At 43.6% G+C, this 15,696-nt stretch overlaps 1 protein-coding gene across 3 annotated transcripts in view; it reads left to right on the top strand.

The window, feature by feature from the left end:
• The first annotated feature begins 503 nt into the window (after positions 1–503).
• ARPC2 (actin related protein 2/3 complex, subunit 2, 34kDa) overlaps positions 504–15,696 on the top strand; it is a 38,950-nt gene continuing 23,757 nt past the window's right edge. For 2 of the 3 annotated variants that reach the window (XM_011932284.1, XM_011932283.1), the window contains exons 1-4: positions 529–661; positions 873–954; positions 9,334–9,368; positions 12,133–12,245. In XM_011932284.1, coding sequence (XP_011787674.1) covers positions 881–954; positions 9,334–9,368; positions 12,133–12,245 — 222 coding nt within the window. In that variant the 5' untranslated portion in view covers positions 529–661; positions 873–880. Of the gene's footprint in view, positions 662–872; positions 955–9,333; positions 9,369–12,132; positions 12,246–15,696 lie in introns of all 3 variants that reach the window. The other variant, XM_011932286.1, reaches the window with a different exon arrangement.

Here is a 15,696-nt window from a genome sequence, read left to right as displayed (position 1 = left end):
TACCTCCTTACACAATTGAGAATTTTATTGTCTTTCCTCTACCAGACTATAAGTTCCACGAGGGCAGGGCCTCGTCTATTTCATTTACCACTACATCCCCAGTATAGAGCAAGAGCCCATGAAAATGTTTGCTGGAGAAATGAATGTGTGATGGTGTCGCTGGACAGCTATACCTGGAAAGAAAAAGAGGCACCCCCAGCAAACAAGCTGGGAGCAAAGAAGCCCGCTGGGAGACTACAAGGGCGAGCTTCTTGCGAGGTCTCTAAAATGACAAGACCGGAAGAACGGAGTTGAATCTCTGGGACAAGCGGGAGTGAGAAGCTGGACAGTCAGGCAAGCCTCGGGGAATGACAGCTCCGCGGGGGACGCACTGGTAGGCCGTAGACGTAACGGGGTCTGTGAGAAAGTAGAGAGGGTGGTGGCGACATCACACATACGCAAGCGCAGTCTCCGTTTCCTCCGGCGCGCCTGCGCTCGCGTTCACGAGGGGTTGAAGCGGAAATGGCGCCGCGGGGCCGCGCGTCCAGGCGGCGAGCGGAAGTGGGTGTGAGAGCGGAAGTGGCCGGCCAGAGCCGGGGGCTGGGCGGGGACTGGGCTTGTCGGTGAAGCGGCAGTGGCGGCGGCGGCGGCTCGGCAGGCGGGTTCAGGCTTTGGGGGCCAGGTCGGTTGGGTGGGTGGGTGTCTCCACAGTCTGCGTGCGTGGGCCAGCGCGTGCGTCTTATCCTTCCCTCCATCCCGGCCCCTCTCCCCTTCTCCCCTAACCTCCTACCCCACCCAGGTCCCCTCAGGGGGCAGCAGGGCCGCTTCCTCCGTCCTTCCCTCCCTTACCCACCCTCACCGGCCCTTGTTTCTCCTTCCCCTGCTCGGGGCAGCCGCCGCCATGATCCTGCTGGAGGTGAACAACCGCATCATCGAGGAGACGCTCGCGCTCAAGTTCGAGAACGCGGCCGCCGGGTGAGCGCGCGCCCGGGGCCGGGGGTGGCGGGGGAGGCAGAGTTGACCCCGGCTAATCCCCAGTGTCGTCCAGTCCCCCAGACCTGGAGGAGAGAAATGGGGTGCCTGGCAGGGTGTAGGGGCTGCCCCAGCGGGGTAGACGTGGGAGGCGATTGGGCGCGGCCGGGCGAGGGGCAGAGATGCGTGGGGAGAGGCTCAGAGGAGGGATGCGGAAGCAGCGAGTGGTGAGTGCTGTGCGTGCCAAAGGGCAGGAGACCTGTGGGACGTGGGGGACGCTGGGGCCGGAACTCGCGCCGGAGGAGCCCCCTGCCCCCTGGGGCGAGAAGGCGACCCCTTCACTGAGTGAAATTCCCTGGCATTGTTCTGAACCCAGAGAGAGCCTGTTTGGAATTGGGTTGGAAGGAGTTTTCAGGAATTCCCAGGACTGGAGGAGGAAAGGAGATGCAGGCCCATATCGCCGCCAGCATTCTCGTTCCCCACTGCCGTCTCCTCTAAAAGGAGCAGAAGAGATGACTGAAAGCCAACCCAGTCTTAGAGCCGGAAAAACGCGATCTCTGGTTTCCCTTCCCCGAACCCTTCTGTGAGAGACACTGGGCCATTTTGTTACATATTTTTCAAGCAAAGCTAATTGTCCCTTGCTCCACACCCCTTCCTTATCTCTCCTTTGAGGTTCTAATGCTCTCTCCTCGCCCACTAGCCTTTATCTGTTTATCTTGTAAATTCTTACATCAAGACCCTTGGTCTGTGATTTCTTCTGTGGTAGCCTTGGCCCAGTTACACACTTCAAAGCCTCCAGAATCTATAAAGTTCTTAGATAACCTCTCTTTACAGTTGGACTTTTTAAAAGATTGGCTTAGGGCATATTTCCAAGGCAGCCTTCTCTGCCAAACACAAGAATCAGTAGAAGACAACCTCCTCCTCCAAAGCTGCTTTGCTTTTCTAATATAATATTTAAAAAATGAGCTAAGGGTTTTGGGTTCTAATTTTTGGTGGCCTGTGGCCAATCCCTTTGCCTCATTTCCCTATCTATGAGCATGGGGCTTCACATCTGGGTTTCACAGTTGAGGAAATAAGAGCAGACTGTTTCTGGTGAACTGGGAGCTAGTAATAGGAAAGTACTTGGAGATCCACAGATGGGAGAAGATTGGTAGGGGGGAATTTTTAAGTGGTCATAATGTACTTGTGGCTTGGAGGCATTAAAAAGTATTAACTACCATTTAAATTGAATATATAGTATGTCCTGTCTCCTTTATAAGGCAACAGATTTTATCTGTAAAACAAAGCACTACTTTCCTTGAAGTAATATGTGTAGTGAGCAGTACTGTTTCCTGCCAGGGGCTGCAGTTGCTTATGTTTTAGGCTGACTTGCTTCTTTCTTGTCTTAGCCTCTCTTACCAGTTTCTTTGCATTTTAAATATTCAAATGAATCAGCCCAGAGTCTTATTTTGGGTGATTGCTGTATACTTTTTTCTGAGCAGTGTAGCACATAGGAGGAAGTTGAATTAACTTCTGCATTTTCATAACTGATCTTAATGCATTCTCAGGTCCAGACTAGCAAAGAATGAGACCTGGGCGGTTATAAGCTGATCTACAAGATAAATGGCTGTGTATTTGCAAGAAGAGGCATGTCTTTTAACATAGGAGTACATTCTCGTCTATTTGTGTATTAATGACTTGTGATTCCAAAATATGGCCCATTATTCGGAACTTCAGTTCTTTTTCTTTTAAAAAATTGTTCTTAAAAAAAGAAGCTAACCATTTCGGAGGGATTAAATAGGCCCTCAAGTCTGGAAGACAAACGTTAGAACTTCTAGGACATTTTTTTTTTTCCCCAGACAGACTCACTGGCTGGAATGCAGTGGCGCGATCTCTGCTCACTGCAACCTCGCCCTCCCAGGCTCAAATGATTCTTATGTCTCAGCCTCCCAAGTAGCTGGGATTACAAGCACGCGCCACCACAGCCGGCTAATTTTTGTATTTTTAGTAGAAATGGAGTTTCACCATGTTAGTCAGGCTGGTCTCAAACTCCTGGCCTCAGGTGGCCCACCCACCCCGGCCTCCCGAAGTGCTGGGATTACAGCACCGCGCCTGTCCTCAGGACATTTTTTACAAAGATTTGCATTGTAGGGAACTTGTATGGGGGTGAACTGCTATGTGTGCTTGTGCACATGTGCGGGTGTGTGTGTATAAATTTAGGCTTTCATTCTGGCCCAGCTCCCTCTTTGAGATTTGGTTTTCAATAAGGCGGCTCATAACATTCTGCTGAGAATTTGAAACTTTGAAAGTCTTTTAAAAGACCACAATATCCTGCCTAGTAGGCAGGGCTCTCCTGGGATTACAGATATATAACCCAACAGAAGCCCGAATGAAGCAAGTGGAAATTACCAGGCATCCCAGTAAGGTAAAGCAAGGTGCAGGCTTATTCCAGAACTTCCAGCAAAGTTTGCCCAGTGTGATTATCATAAACATGTATGAGATTCTACCAGTGCTCAGCCCAGGCAGCAACAGAAAAAAAGGGGCCTTTCTGAGAGCCTATTAGCCAAGTTACGCAGGTGCTAAAGGGTGAAAGGTGTTGGGGTGGAGATCAGAGAAAGACATTAAAGAATGGGAGTAATTTGGAGGATAAACCCCAGAGATTTGAAAGACTTTGCTGGTGTGGGAACCTGCTAGGAGAGGTCAGCTCCACCCTACTTTTTCCACTTCTCAGAATAAACCAGTTGGGGAAATTATAGTTCAGAGCAGCCTTTTCCAGAGTGCATCTTCCATCTCTGTGATGTCCAATAAGATAGCCATACAAGTGGCCAGCGAAATTTAAATAAAAATTAAGGTGAAGTAAAATTGAGTTCCTATGTCACACTAGCCACATTTTTAGTGTTCATTTGCCACATGTGGCTAGTAGCTTTTGTATTTAGCACAGACGTGGAACATTTCCATTATTGCAGAAAGTTCTATTAGCACTGTTCCAGCTTCTGAAAATGAAAGCTTGAGATGGTCTTAAAAATAGTTCTGTGGCATATACTTCAGAATATAGTTGCATTAATTTTTCTTTTGAAGTTTTTTGTTTTGTTTTGTTTTGTTTTGTTTTAATGATTCCTCTCAGATCATCCTGCTGGATCGTCTCACCAGTGGCCTCCTACTAAAAGTATTACCTTTCTTCTGGGTAAAGCAGTGCTATTATCTAAACTGTTTAAGAGTACATTTGGTCATGATAAGCTTTTATTTTGGAGGCAGTTCAGCAAAGCCTAAGGATCATTCCAAACAGATTGCTTTTTAATTTTTTCCTACCACACTTCTGGGAAGTGGCTTATTGAAACAACCCGTATGTTGTCACAAAATAATAATTATTGGTAAATTGTCTTCCCAGCAGCCTGCAAACTAAGAGAATGTGACTGACTTAAAAGCTATGCCCAACACTGCAAATAACCTCATGCACAGGTCTTAACAGCATTGCCTTTTCATTTGGGAATTCTTACCCAGACCCTCAAAGCAAAAGTAATCAGGCAAATTAATTTAATTCTTTCGTTAGTGTACATACCAAGAACCGTTTCATACTGAGAAGCTAAGCCTGTCAACTTATCTGGAGTCTGGAGTCCAAAATTGAGGAAATTCTGTCAGATGGAAATTGCTATTGGATGTAAGTGTGTGCTGGCTCCTTGCCACAGCCAGTACATATTGTGGGGAGCTGTGGTTCCATGAGGGGAAGTGAAACTCAGTAAGCAAGCAGTGCCAGTTGGGGTGGGTGAGGATGGTGGGAAGAAAAATTTGAAAAAGGAATAAATTAAACCTTGCTGATACTCTGTTCTCATTCCCAAATATATTGCATATGTCCTCAGAGAGACAGGCTGGTTTGGAGTGATTTGGAATTAGGACATTGTTTAAGCATTTAGAAGAAATGGAATGTTGTGTCCAACTCGATAAGAAGACCTGGTTGGTCTTTTTACAGGTCACTGTAGTTAATTACACACTGCCGCCTGTCCTGTGGCCTACTTGGGACCACTTTGGTCATGAAGTCCCAGAGCTGTGCTGGACCAAACTGATAACTCCTTAAGGGCTGGGTGTATTGCTTTAATCGTGTTTGGTTCCACAGCATCCTCATTATATATATAGTCAGCTCAGCAAATTGGTTTGTTGAAGAAATGAGTGAAGCCAGATAGAATGATTCCTTGTTTCTTTAGGAGCTGGCATTTTTCTGACATTGAGTAAATCAGCTTTTAGGTCTCTTTGTTCTCCATATTTTGAGATATGGCTTAGCAGAGAATAGGACCTCCTCTTACCTAATATGATCTATTTTTGTAGGCTTTGCTCAAAAAGAATGATGGGAGCCTTATAGAAGATTTAAAGTAGAATGCTCAGAAACCTTTATAGCGAGCAGAATTCAATAATTCCTCTAATTCAGGACATAAGAAGGGATAAGTAGGAGAGAGACATAAATGCCCAAATGGGAAATTGGAGCCAGGCACCCTAGCTCACACCTGTAATCCCAGCACTTTGGGAGGCCAAGGAGGGCGGATCACTTGAGGTCAGGAGTTTGAGACCAGCACGACCAACGTGGCGAAACCCCACCTCTACTAAAAATACAAAAATTAGCCAGGTGTAGTGGCACGTGCCTGTAATCCCAGCTACTTGGGAAGCTGAGGCTGGAGAATCAGTTGAACCCAGGAGGCGGAGGTTGCAGTGAGCCAAGATGGCACCACTGCACTCCAGCCTGGATGACAGAGCAAGACCCCATCTCAAAAAGAAAAAAAAATGGGGAACTGTATCCTAGGGTGCATTCAGGAGTGAAAAGCCCAAAGTTGTTAATGAGAAAAGAAGATGAGATAATACAGTTGCCAAGAGCCCTTTCTGGATTAATTATTGACATTCTAGAAACTTCCTTAGAGAAAAGATAGAAGAAAATTTTTTCCACAGGATTTTGAGAATAGCTCTTAAAACCTATCTGAATGAATTGATTATGTTTTAGTGTCTTGGGTTGTCCAGTCAGTAACTGAGGACTTATCAAGCCAGCTTGTTCTAGGATTCCAGACATTACAGCAGTCTGACACTTATAGCAGTTCTATTTCTCCTTGTACTGCTAACCAATTCCTGATTCAGGGAATTACTGCAATCCTAAAACCTCTCCCAACCACAGCTTCAGAGTCTGATCTCTGACTCCACCTAGGAGAAGAACTAATTTATTGATTACCTTCTATGAACGAGGCACTGTGCTATCTGCCTTAACATGGCTTCATTTCATTTCAAAGTGCCCCTGTGTGACACATAGTGGATCTCATTTACAATTGAGAAAACTAGGGCTCTTAAGGATAGGGGGTGGGAGTAGACATTGAGTAAGTAACTACTACATATTAAGTAAGCACCATGCAGGCATCCTTCACTGTGATTCTTGACCTTGTTTATCATATGGCACACACAGAACATGATCGTATTTGTGTGGCACGTTTGGGTAAATGGTCCAGCCTCTCAGAGATCCTGCCACCTGCTGCCTGCCCTAAGGGATATAGGCATCATTATCTCAGCATATCGGTAACTTACGAGACACTGAGAAACTTTGCTGTACAGTAGTCCACCCTTATCTGTGGTTTTGCTTTCTGCAGTTTCAGTTACCTTCAGTGAACCATGGTCTGAAAATATTAAATGGAAAAATCCCAGAAATAAACAATCCATAAATTTTAAATTGTGCACCATTCTGAGTAGCATAATGAAATCTTGCACTGTCCCGCCAGGGACATGAATCATCTTTTTTTCTAGCATATCTACAGTGTGTACACTACCCTCTATTAGTCACTTAATAGCTGTCTAGGTTATCAGAATGACTGTCACAGCACTGTAGTGCTTGTGTTCAAGTTACCCTTATTTTACTTAATAATGGCTCCAAAGTACAGGAGTAATGATGCTGGCAATTTGAATATGCCAAAGAGAACCCATAAAGTGATTTCTTTAAGTAAAAAAAGTGACCTTGGTGTTTCTTTGCTAGAGTTCAGTGCTATCCACAGTTTTATTTATCCACTGGGTGTCTTGGAACATATTCCCCACAGATAAGGGGAGACTGCTGTACTACTGTACATATATTGTCTCAGCCTTCACACCAACCTGGGAGGTAGGTGTTTTGTCCCCATTTTGTAGAAGAGGAACCTGAGGCCCGGTGACATTTGAGGAGCATTGCCTGTGGTCACATAGCCAATAATTTTTGAATTCTAAATAACGTGCTTTTTCTCACCCCCAGTATCTGAAATTTTAGCAGCTGGTGGAACAGTAAATAATGTAACTATTAATTTGGGGGTCCTGTTTAGTGGAACACTTTCCCAGGGCCGGTCTCACTCCTGCTCCTTTGTAATTTTAAACCGTGGAAGTAAAATAACAAACGCAAGATCTTGGAATTGAGAAGCAATCTTGTGATGGTATACTTCACACTCAGCGAACTCCTCGTTAAGGCACTGAGTTCTCGGACCTCTAATTCCCGGAAGACTTCTCATGAAGTCTCCTTTGGCCTAATGCTCTCCTCAGCAGCCTTTCTCTCTCTTCTAGCCATAAATAGTAAGCTAAAATATTAATGGCAGTGATTTGACAAGTATTGCTAAGTCAGACAGCAAACCACTTAAGATCGATCGTAGCAACTTTTCCCACAGGGATCTGTGCTCAGGGTACTTTATGCCTAGAGAAATTTGAAATTACAGACTCTAAGTATTTATGACTTGGAACCCAAAGGTTATTTATTTATAGTTTATTTTTCTCAGGTCTTTTGATAAAGTAGGAGAGTGAGGAACTCAGCCCATCTTTGGCTGAATTAAAACCTAAAGGTTTAAAAAAAACCTACTAAGTGATGGAATAATGGGCTTTTGTAAACTCCCTGACTCTTCAGCACAGCCAGCCTTCCCCAGGAAAGTATGCTTCCTCCCATTGGTCATCCTTTTAATACTTGATTCAGTTGGGCCATGATTAACATTTCCGTATTTTTGTTCTTTGCTCTTGTTTTCTAAAGGTGAGGAATGGTATTGGACTCATTGCCTTTGTTTCCTGGCTACAGTTTCAAAATGAAGGCTCAGAAGCAATTTAAATTTTCATGTAGTTTTTCCTTCTGTTCTGAACTCACTGCTTATCCATAAACCCACTTGATTCTTCAATTCTTAGAGATACCCAACATGCTTTTCCTAAGTCACATATAGAGGGCTTTGAAGAGGCAGGATGAAGCTTTGTATGATTCATATAGGTTGATTTTCAGCAGGGCTAGCATGCTTCATAGAAGCCAGTTTCCTTGAAAGGTATTGTCTGTCTTCTGTATCAACTTTTTAACACTCATAAACCATGTTATATATTCCATTATTTCCAGCAGCCCCGCAGATCAACTTAGTCTTGGTTTCTTTCACAGGTGATGGAGCAGAGATCACGGAAAAATACGTACTTGATTAAGAGGTCTTGAGCAAGTTAGACAAAAATAAATGTGAAAATGTGTCCATCTTGTTTGCTAGCCCCTAAAACAAAGTGGAATCATTGAGTTACAGGTAGCTAGCTGATAAGGCAATAGTCTTCATTTGCTTCCTACTTTGGACTTCAGGTCTGTTCTTGTGTTATATGTAGTAGTTTCATGAGGTAGATAGGATCATTTGTATTCCCCCATTTTATAGATGATAGGGCAGAATGCAAAGGTATAAGGGTATTTGTCCCAAAACATGAGTGTGATGAGAAAGCCAAAGTTGTAAAGCAGATGTCCTGACTATTCTCCTTAGTGATTTCATAGTGCTATTTTGTGTTACACTGTCTATTTTAAGTTCAGAGCTGGAATTTAAAAGGCAAGACAAAACTAGGGTAGAACTAAAGAGGGTTTCATGAAGGTGAGTGGTAAGCACTTTAGTGATGTAAAGGAAGAAAGAAAGATGAGTAGGTAGGCTTACAGACGGATTTTGAAGTGGAATAGAACTTGCCGTTTTGTTTATGGCCCGAAATTATCCTTTCACTTTAAGCATATTAAAACCATTCTACGTTATACTTAGCCATTTTCCTTCTGAACTTATTACTCCTAATACCACTGTCCTGTGGGGAAGGCATTGACCAAAAGATGGCATTTTGTGGTGCACATATACAAACAGGTATATAGCGTGCTCTTAGGAAATTCAGAATTGGAAGTGAACACCAACCAAGGCAGGAGATTCAACAGCAGGTGAAAAACAAAAGCTATAGCTGACCTTCCTTTTTTGTCTTCTACTTAAAGCAAGTCCAAAAGTTCAGGTCCATGAGAAAATGAATTGTGTACTTTGATTGGCAGTAACCTAAAACTTATACAGAATGGTCTGATCTTAAGTGAAGCTCAGGTGCCTTTCCAGTTCCCCTTGAAGGTAAGCAGCAATACAGTCATGTTAACTGAGGGCCTTTTTTTGTTATTTACAGAAACAAACCGGAAGCAGTAGAAGTAACATTTGCAGGTAAGCATCTTTATCTCAGCCCTCTGAAGAGAAGGTACAATATGAAAAATAGGAAATAGGCTGGTTGCAGTGGCTCATGCCTGTAATCCTAGCACTTTGGGAGGCCAAAGTAGGTGGATCACCTGAGGTCAAGAGTTCAAGAACAGCCTGGCAAACGTGGTGAAACCCCTTCTACTAAAAATGAAAAAATTAGCTGGGCATGGTGGTGGGCACCTGTAATCCCAGCTACTCGGAAGGTTGAGGCAGGATAATCACTTGAACCTGGGAGGCAGGGGTTGCAGTGAGCTGAGATCGCACCACTGCCCTCCAGCCTGGGCGATAGAGTGAGACTGTCAAAAAAAAAAAAAGACAAGAAAAGAAAATTGTACCTAAAATAAGCCGTGACATGGATTGGGCGCCTTGTGGCTCATGCGTGTAATCCCAGCACTTTGGGAGGCCGAGGCAGGCGGATCATGAGGTCAGGAGATCGAGACCATCCTGGCTAACATGATGAAACCCTGTCTCTGCTAAAAACAGAAAAAAAAATTAGCTGGGCATGGTGGCGGGTGCCTGTAGTCCCAGCTACTCAGAGGCTGAGGCAGGAGAATGATATGAACCCAGGAGGCGGAGCTTGCTGTGAGCAGACATCGCACCACTGCACTCTACCCTGGGCGACAGAGCAAGACTCCATCTCAAGAAAAAAAGCTTTGACATTTTGGATACTGTCCCTCATCAGGACTTTTTGAGCTCTTTATAATAGATGACCATTTCATGTATTTAATCCATTGATGACTGACAATATAAAGTTACCTGCTGATAAGTTAGAAGTTTGGATTTAATTTTGTGGTACAAACTAAGGGTTTTTTAATTTATTTTTTAATTTGGAAATATTACATTATCCAAGTAGCCGTCAGTCTTAGTCTGCCTAGCACTAGAGTGATAGGGAAACGTGAACAGCTAGAGATGTGTTCATCAGGTCAGAGAGAGATGTTGCTGCTTTCTGTTCCCTATAAAGGATTAGGTGTTGGTACTATTTACTTATTAGGTGAATGAACTCAGAGGAATATAACCACCCTTTCTAAAATGAGAGTCCTTGACAAGATGATCTTGGAAGACTTTTGCAGCTCTGAAGTGCTGTTAATTGGAGGCCAGGCACCATCCCTTTACCCTCCTAACTAACATTGCCGGATATCCTTTCGTGATTCTTACGATAGCTCTCTAAAGTGATGGCACTCAGCACCTAATTCTAGTTTCAGGAACCTATTCCTAGTTTCAGGAATTACATAGGCTGAGTCACTCCTGTGTACTGCAGAAAGATAGAACCGAAAAAGAGGGGAGTCCTATAGATTAGAAGCAGCTCAAAAGATAACCAAATACAATATGTGGATATTGCTTGCATCTGAATTCAAATAAGACAACAATGCTTAAACTTTTTTGAGACAATAGAGAATATTTAAATACTTGACTGAATATTTGTTTTGTTTTTGTTTTTGTTTTTTTGAGAATGAGTCTCACTCTGTCACCCAGGCTGGAGTGCAGTGGCGCTCATAATCTGCTCACTGCAGCCTCCACCTCCCAAGTTCAATTGATTCTCCTGCCTCTGCCTCTCAAGTGGCTGGGACTACAGATTCCTACCACCACACCCAGCTATTTTTTTTTTTTTCCACACTGCATCTTGCTCTGTCCCCCAGACTTGAGTGCAATGGCACAATCTCAGCTCATTACAACCTCTACCCCCGGGTTCAAGTGATTCTCCTGTCTCAGCCTCCCAAGTAGCTGGGATTACAGGCGTGTGCCACTACACCAAGCTAATTTTTTGTATTTTTAGTAGAGACAGTTCCACCATGTTGGCCAGGATGGTTTTGAACTCCTAACCTCAAGTGTTCCACCCACCTCAGCCTCCCAAAGTGCTGGGTTAACAGGCTTGAGCCACCGTGCCTGGCCTTGACTGAATATTTGATATTAAGAAATTGTTTTTAAAAATTTAGGCATGACACTCGTATCATGCTTATGTTTTTTAACAAATAGTCTTCTGTATCTTCCAAAGATACATTCTGAAGTATTTATGGATGAAATTATGTGTCGTGTCTGGGATTTGCTTCAAAATAAATCAATGGGAAGGAAGATGTCTAAATGAAACAGTAATTGCCCATGTGTTAATAATTGTTGAGGCCAGGTGAGGTGGTTCACACCTGTAATCCCAGCACTTTGGGAGGCTGAGGTGGGCGGATCATGAGGTCAGGAGTTCGAGACCAGCCTGGCCAACATAGTGAAACCCTGTCTGTACTAAAAATACAAAAATTAGCCGGGTGTGGTAGCACATGTCTGTAGTCCCAGCTACTCGGGAGGCTGAGGCAGGAGAATCTCTTGAACCCGGGAGGTGGAGGTTGCAGTGAGCTGAGATCATACCATTGCACTCCAGCCTGGGTGACAGAGTAAGACTCTGTCTCAAAAAAAAAAAAAAAGTTGAAGCCTCATAGTGGAGATGGGAGTTCATTTTACTGTTCGTTCTGGTTGTATACATGTAAAATCCAATTATTTCAGCACCAAGCTGTGATTAAGGAAAGAATAGCTTTGTAATTTTAAGAAAGGTCAAAGAGATGAGTACTCAGCAATTCTGTCCCAGTGTTTCTGCTGATTTGTCACATGGATTTAAAATAAATTCCGTTTTACTTACATGCCTCCTTGTAAGGGGTCTTCCTTGTGGCCTACAGCAAGGTAGGCGCTTGGAGAGATTATTTCCCATTTCCAAATTGTTATACGATCTTATTTGCTTTCCTCACAGATTTCGATGGGGTCCTCTATCATATTTCAAATCCTAATGGAGACAAAACAAAAGTGATGGTCAGTATTTCTTTGAAATTCTACAAGGAACTTCAGGCACATGGTGCTGATGAGGTAAGGTACACATCATTTTCCGTAGGACTCTTGTTTCCTCACCTTTTATTGGCAGTTTGCCGTTCATGGAAGATCTATGGCACTAAATCACCCCCGCATGACTACTTGCTCACCTAACTAGGGGCTCTTGACTTGATTACTGTAATGAATTAAGTGTGTGTCTAGAAAAGGTTTTGACTCTTGCTTGCTTGCTTTAAAACAATGGAAACGAACACAGCTTTAGTTCTCCAAAAACATAGCAAAGAATACTTTTCCTTGATCAGGACAAAAATAGCTGTTGCAAGAATTAGGTTCTGTTCTATTTTTGTAATATTATCAAGGCAGATAGATAACTTCTAGCTTGTTTAAATTTTATTGTCTCAGGTTCTCATTCTGGAAGCTTAGGCACAAATAGCTGTCTTTTGAAATGTTTAATTAAAGCTCTTTAAAGCTATCCTCTTTAAATATCTCTTCTTTATAACTGCCATAGGGGAAATAAGAAAGGACGTCCAGACATTATGAAACTTTGGTGGCATGCCTTGTTCACTGGCTTCTTTAAATAGTTAAGTAGCAGGTTTGGTTCCTGTTGAACTGTATTTGCTCTGGGGAGAGCCATTTATGGAAGAAAGAAAATGCTATTACACCAGTTTGTGCACGTTGTGGTTGGGTCTCAAAGCAGGAAATATGACTCAGTTCCTGAATCAGTTTTCAAATTTCTTAGTTTTAACAAACTAGGTTCTCCTTAATCTGTTAAATGAAGATATAATCATAGCTGTTTTCTTTCTGAAAAGTGGTAGCTTTTGAATTATTTAAAATTTATATAATAAAAGATGATTTGTAAAGGAATACGGTCAAAAGCTTGTTTAATTTTTTAGCATAAAAACTGAAATTGGTCTTACTTAATACCAAGAGCCATCAGTTACTTCCCTTAGTTATTCAAATGCAATTGATTTTCTCATAAGTTCAAAGAAAGAAGAAACATTTAGAGAATTTGGAATCCAGGTTACTTTACTGGAAAAAGAAAAGCTCAGAAAGATCTAGTGCTTTTATAAAGCTTATGAAGAATTGTTTTGTAAAAGATAGTGGCTGACACTTCTTTACCAGATAAAGAGTGAAAGAAAACAAATGGCTATTAAAGCAGCCCTGCCCTTTTTTTTTTTTTTTTGAGATCGAGTCTCCCTCTGTTGCCCAGGCTGGACTGCAGTAGTGCTGTCTCGGCTCACTGCAGCCCCTGCCTCCTGGATTCAAGCATTCATCTGCCTCAGCCTCTTGAGCAGCTGGAATTACAGGCAAGCACCACTACACCTGGCTAATTTTTTGTGTTTTTCATAGAGATGGGGTTTCACCACGTTGGCCAGACTGCTCTCGAACTACTGACATCAGGTGCTCTGCCTGCCTCGACCTCCCAAAGTGCTAAGATTGCAGGTGTGAGCCACTGTGCCCAGTCCTTTTTTTTTTTTTTTGACAAGGTCTTGCTCTGTCACCTAGGCTGGAGTGCAGTGGCACAGTCACAGCTACTGCACCCTCAACTTCGCAGGCTCAAATAGTCCTCTCACCTCAGCCTCCTGAGTGGCTGGGACTACAGGCACGTGCCACCACACCTGGCTTATTTTTTGTTTTGTTTTGTTTTATAGACAGGAGGTTTCACTATGTTGCCCAGGCTAGTCTCGAACTCCTGGGCTCAAGCAATCCTCCTTCCTGGGCCTCCCAAAGTGCTGGGATTATAGATGTGAGCCACCATGTCCAGCTGCAGCCCTGCTTTGAATTAGCTATAACTACCTGAAAAGAAGTGTCACAGTATTTGAACAGATGTTTTTTAAATTGTGTAATCATTCTCCCCTAGACAGTCTTCACTAGGTGCGAGCCTGCGCAGTGGCATGCACCTGTAGTGCCAACTACTTGGGGGGTTCAAGTGGAGAGGGTCACTGGAGCCCAGGAGCTCAAGTCCAGCCTGGACAACATAGTGAGATTCCATCTCAAAAAAGGGAAAAGATTTAAATGTAATAATAATAATCCTGAAAAAAAAGAGTTAAGCTAGATTTCTTATATCTCCTTTCCATTCTGTGCTTTTCTTACAATGGAGCTCCAGAACACATTGCTATTCTTCTAGCCACCACAAGGGTCAAAGAACCAACCCCACCCACTCAAGTGGGTGGAGTAAGTAACATTCATAGTGTTGCAGCAGAGTGCACAGTAAATGGCTCCCTGGGTTGGTTAAACAGTGACCAACCCATGATAACCACAGGAAGCTTATTACTTTGTCACAGGCCATTTTTAAAGGCAGAATGCCTCTGCTGCTGAAGTGGGAAGGTAATGGTGATGAGTGATAGGTTGCCTCCACCCATCTCCTGGTGTCATATTGGGAGGGGGGTACAAACTGAAAAGTGAATCATGGTTAAAAGTGCAAGTGAAGTAACAAGGAAGTGTTGGCTGGTTTTACCAAGGGGAGGGAGCAAAGCAGTTGAATGTGATATGAATTTGGCTCTCAGTACCTCTTAGATCTCAGAATATTAACTTAGTAAGCTTGAAATTAAACTAAATCTTAGGGGCTTAGGGATTTAAACTAAATCCCTGCCACATCTGATTTCCCCTTCCTCGAAATACCAATAGTATGTGCAACACAGAATTGTAGCTCAGAGGTAGCATGCTGTTTCAAATTCTTGGGATATGCATGTTACTTTTTTAAAAGAAGTGGTATATCAGACACCTGAAGGTCAAGTCTCTCTGTGCCACCAACAAACTCTCGTGACCTTGAGCCCCTCCTCTCAGTTCCTCTTCAGTAAAAGAGATACCTCATGGTGGCTGTGTGTTCACCAAATAGGAACTACATGTGGCATTATTTATCTTTTGCCCTTGTATAAAAAAATGTAATCTTGCCCATTGAAAGTTTCTTCCAGCTATAGGAAAATGGTTAAATAAATATGTGGAATATTAAGAAATTATTGTTCAGCCAGGCACGGGGACTCATGCCTGTAATCTCAGCACTTTTGGAGGCCGAGGCAGGAGCATTGCTTGAGGCCAAGAGTTCAAGCCCAGCCTGGGCAATGTAGTGCGACCCTGTCTTTGTATATAAATAAATAAATAGGCGGGGCACGGTGGCTCATGCCTGTAATCCCAGCACTTTGGAAGGCCAAGACAGGTGGGTTGCTTGAGGTCAGGAGTTTGAGACCAGCCTGGGCTAGATGGTGAAACTCCATCTCTACTAAAAAATATAAAAATTAGCTGAGTGGGGTGGCGGATGCCTGTAATCCCAGCTACTAGGGACACTGAGGCAGAAGAATTCCTTGAACCCAGGAGGTGGAGGTTGCAGTGAGCCAAGATTGCGCCACTGCACTTCCGCCTGGGCGACAGAGTGAGACTTGGTCTCAAAAAACCTAAATTGGCCGGGCGTGGTGGCTCAAGCCTGTAATCCCAGCACTTTGGGAGGCTGAGACGGGCGGATCACGAGGTCAGGAGATCGAGACCATCCTGG

Source organism: Colobus angolensis, unplaced genomic scaffold, assembly GCF_000951035.1.
Source record: "Colobus angolensis palliatus isolate OR3802 unplaced genomic scaffold, Cang.pa_1.0 Scaffold95, whole genome shotgun sequence".
In the NCBI taxonomy this organism is placed as follows: Eukaryota; Metazoa; Chordata; class Mammalia; order Primates; family Cercopithecidae; genus Colobus; species Colobus angolensis.
This window is presented reverse-complemented; position numbering and strand designations above follow the sequence as displayed.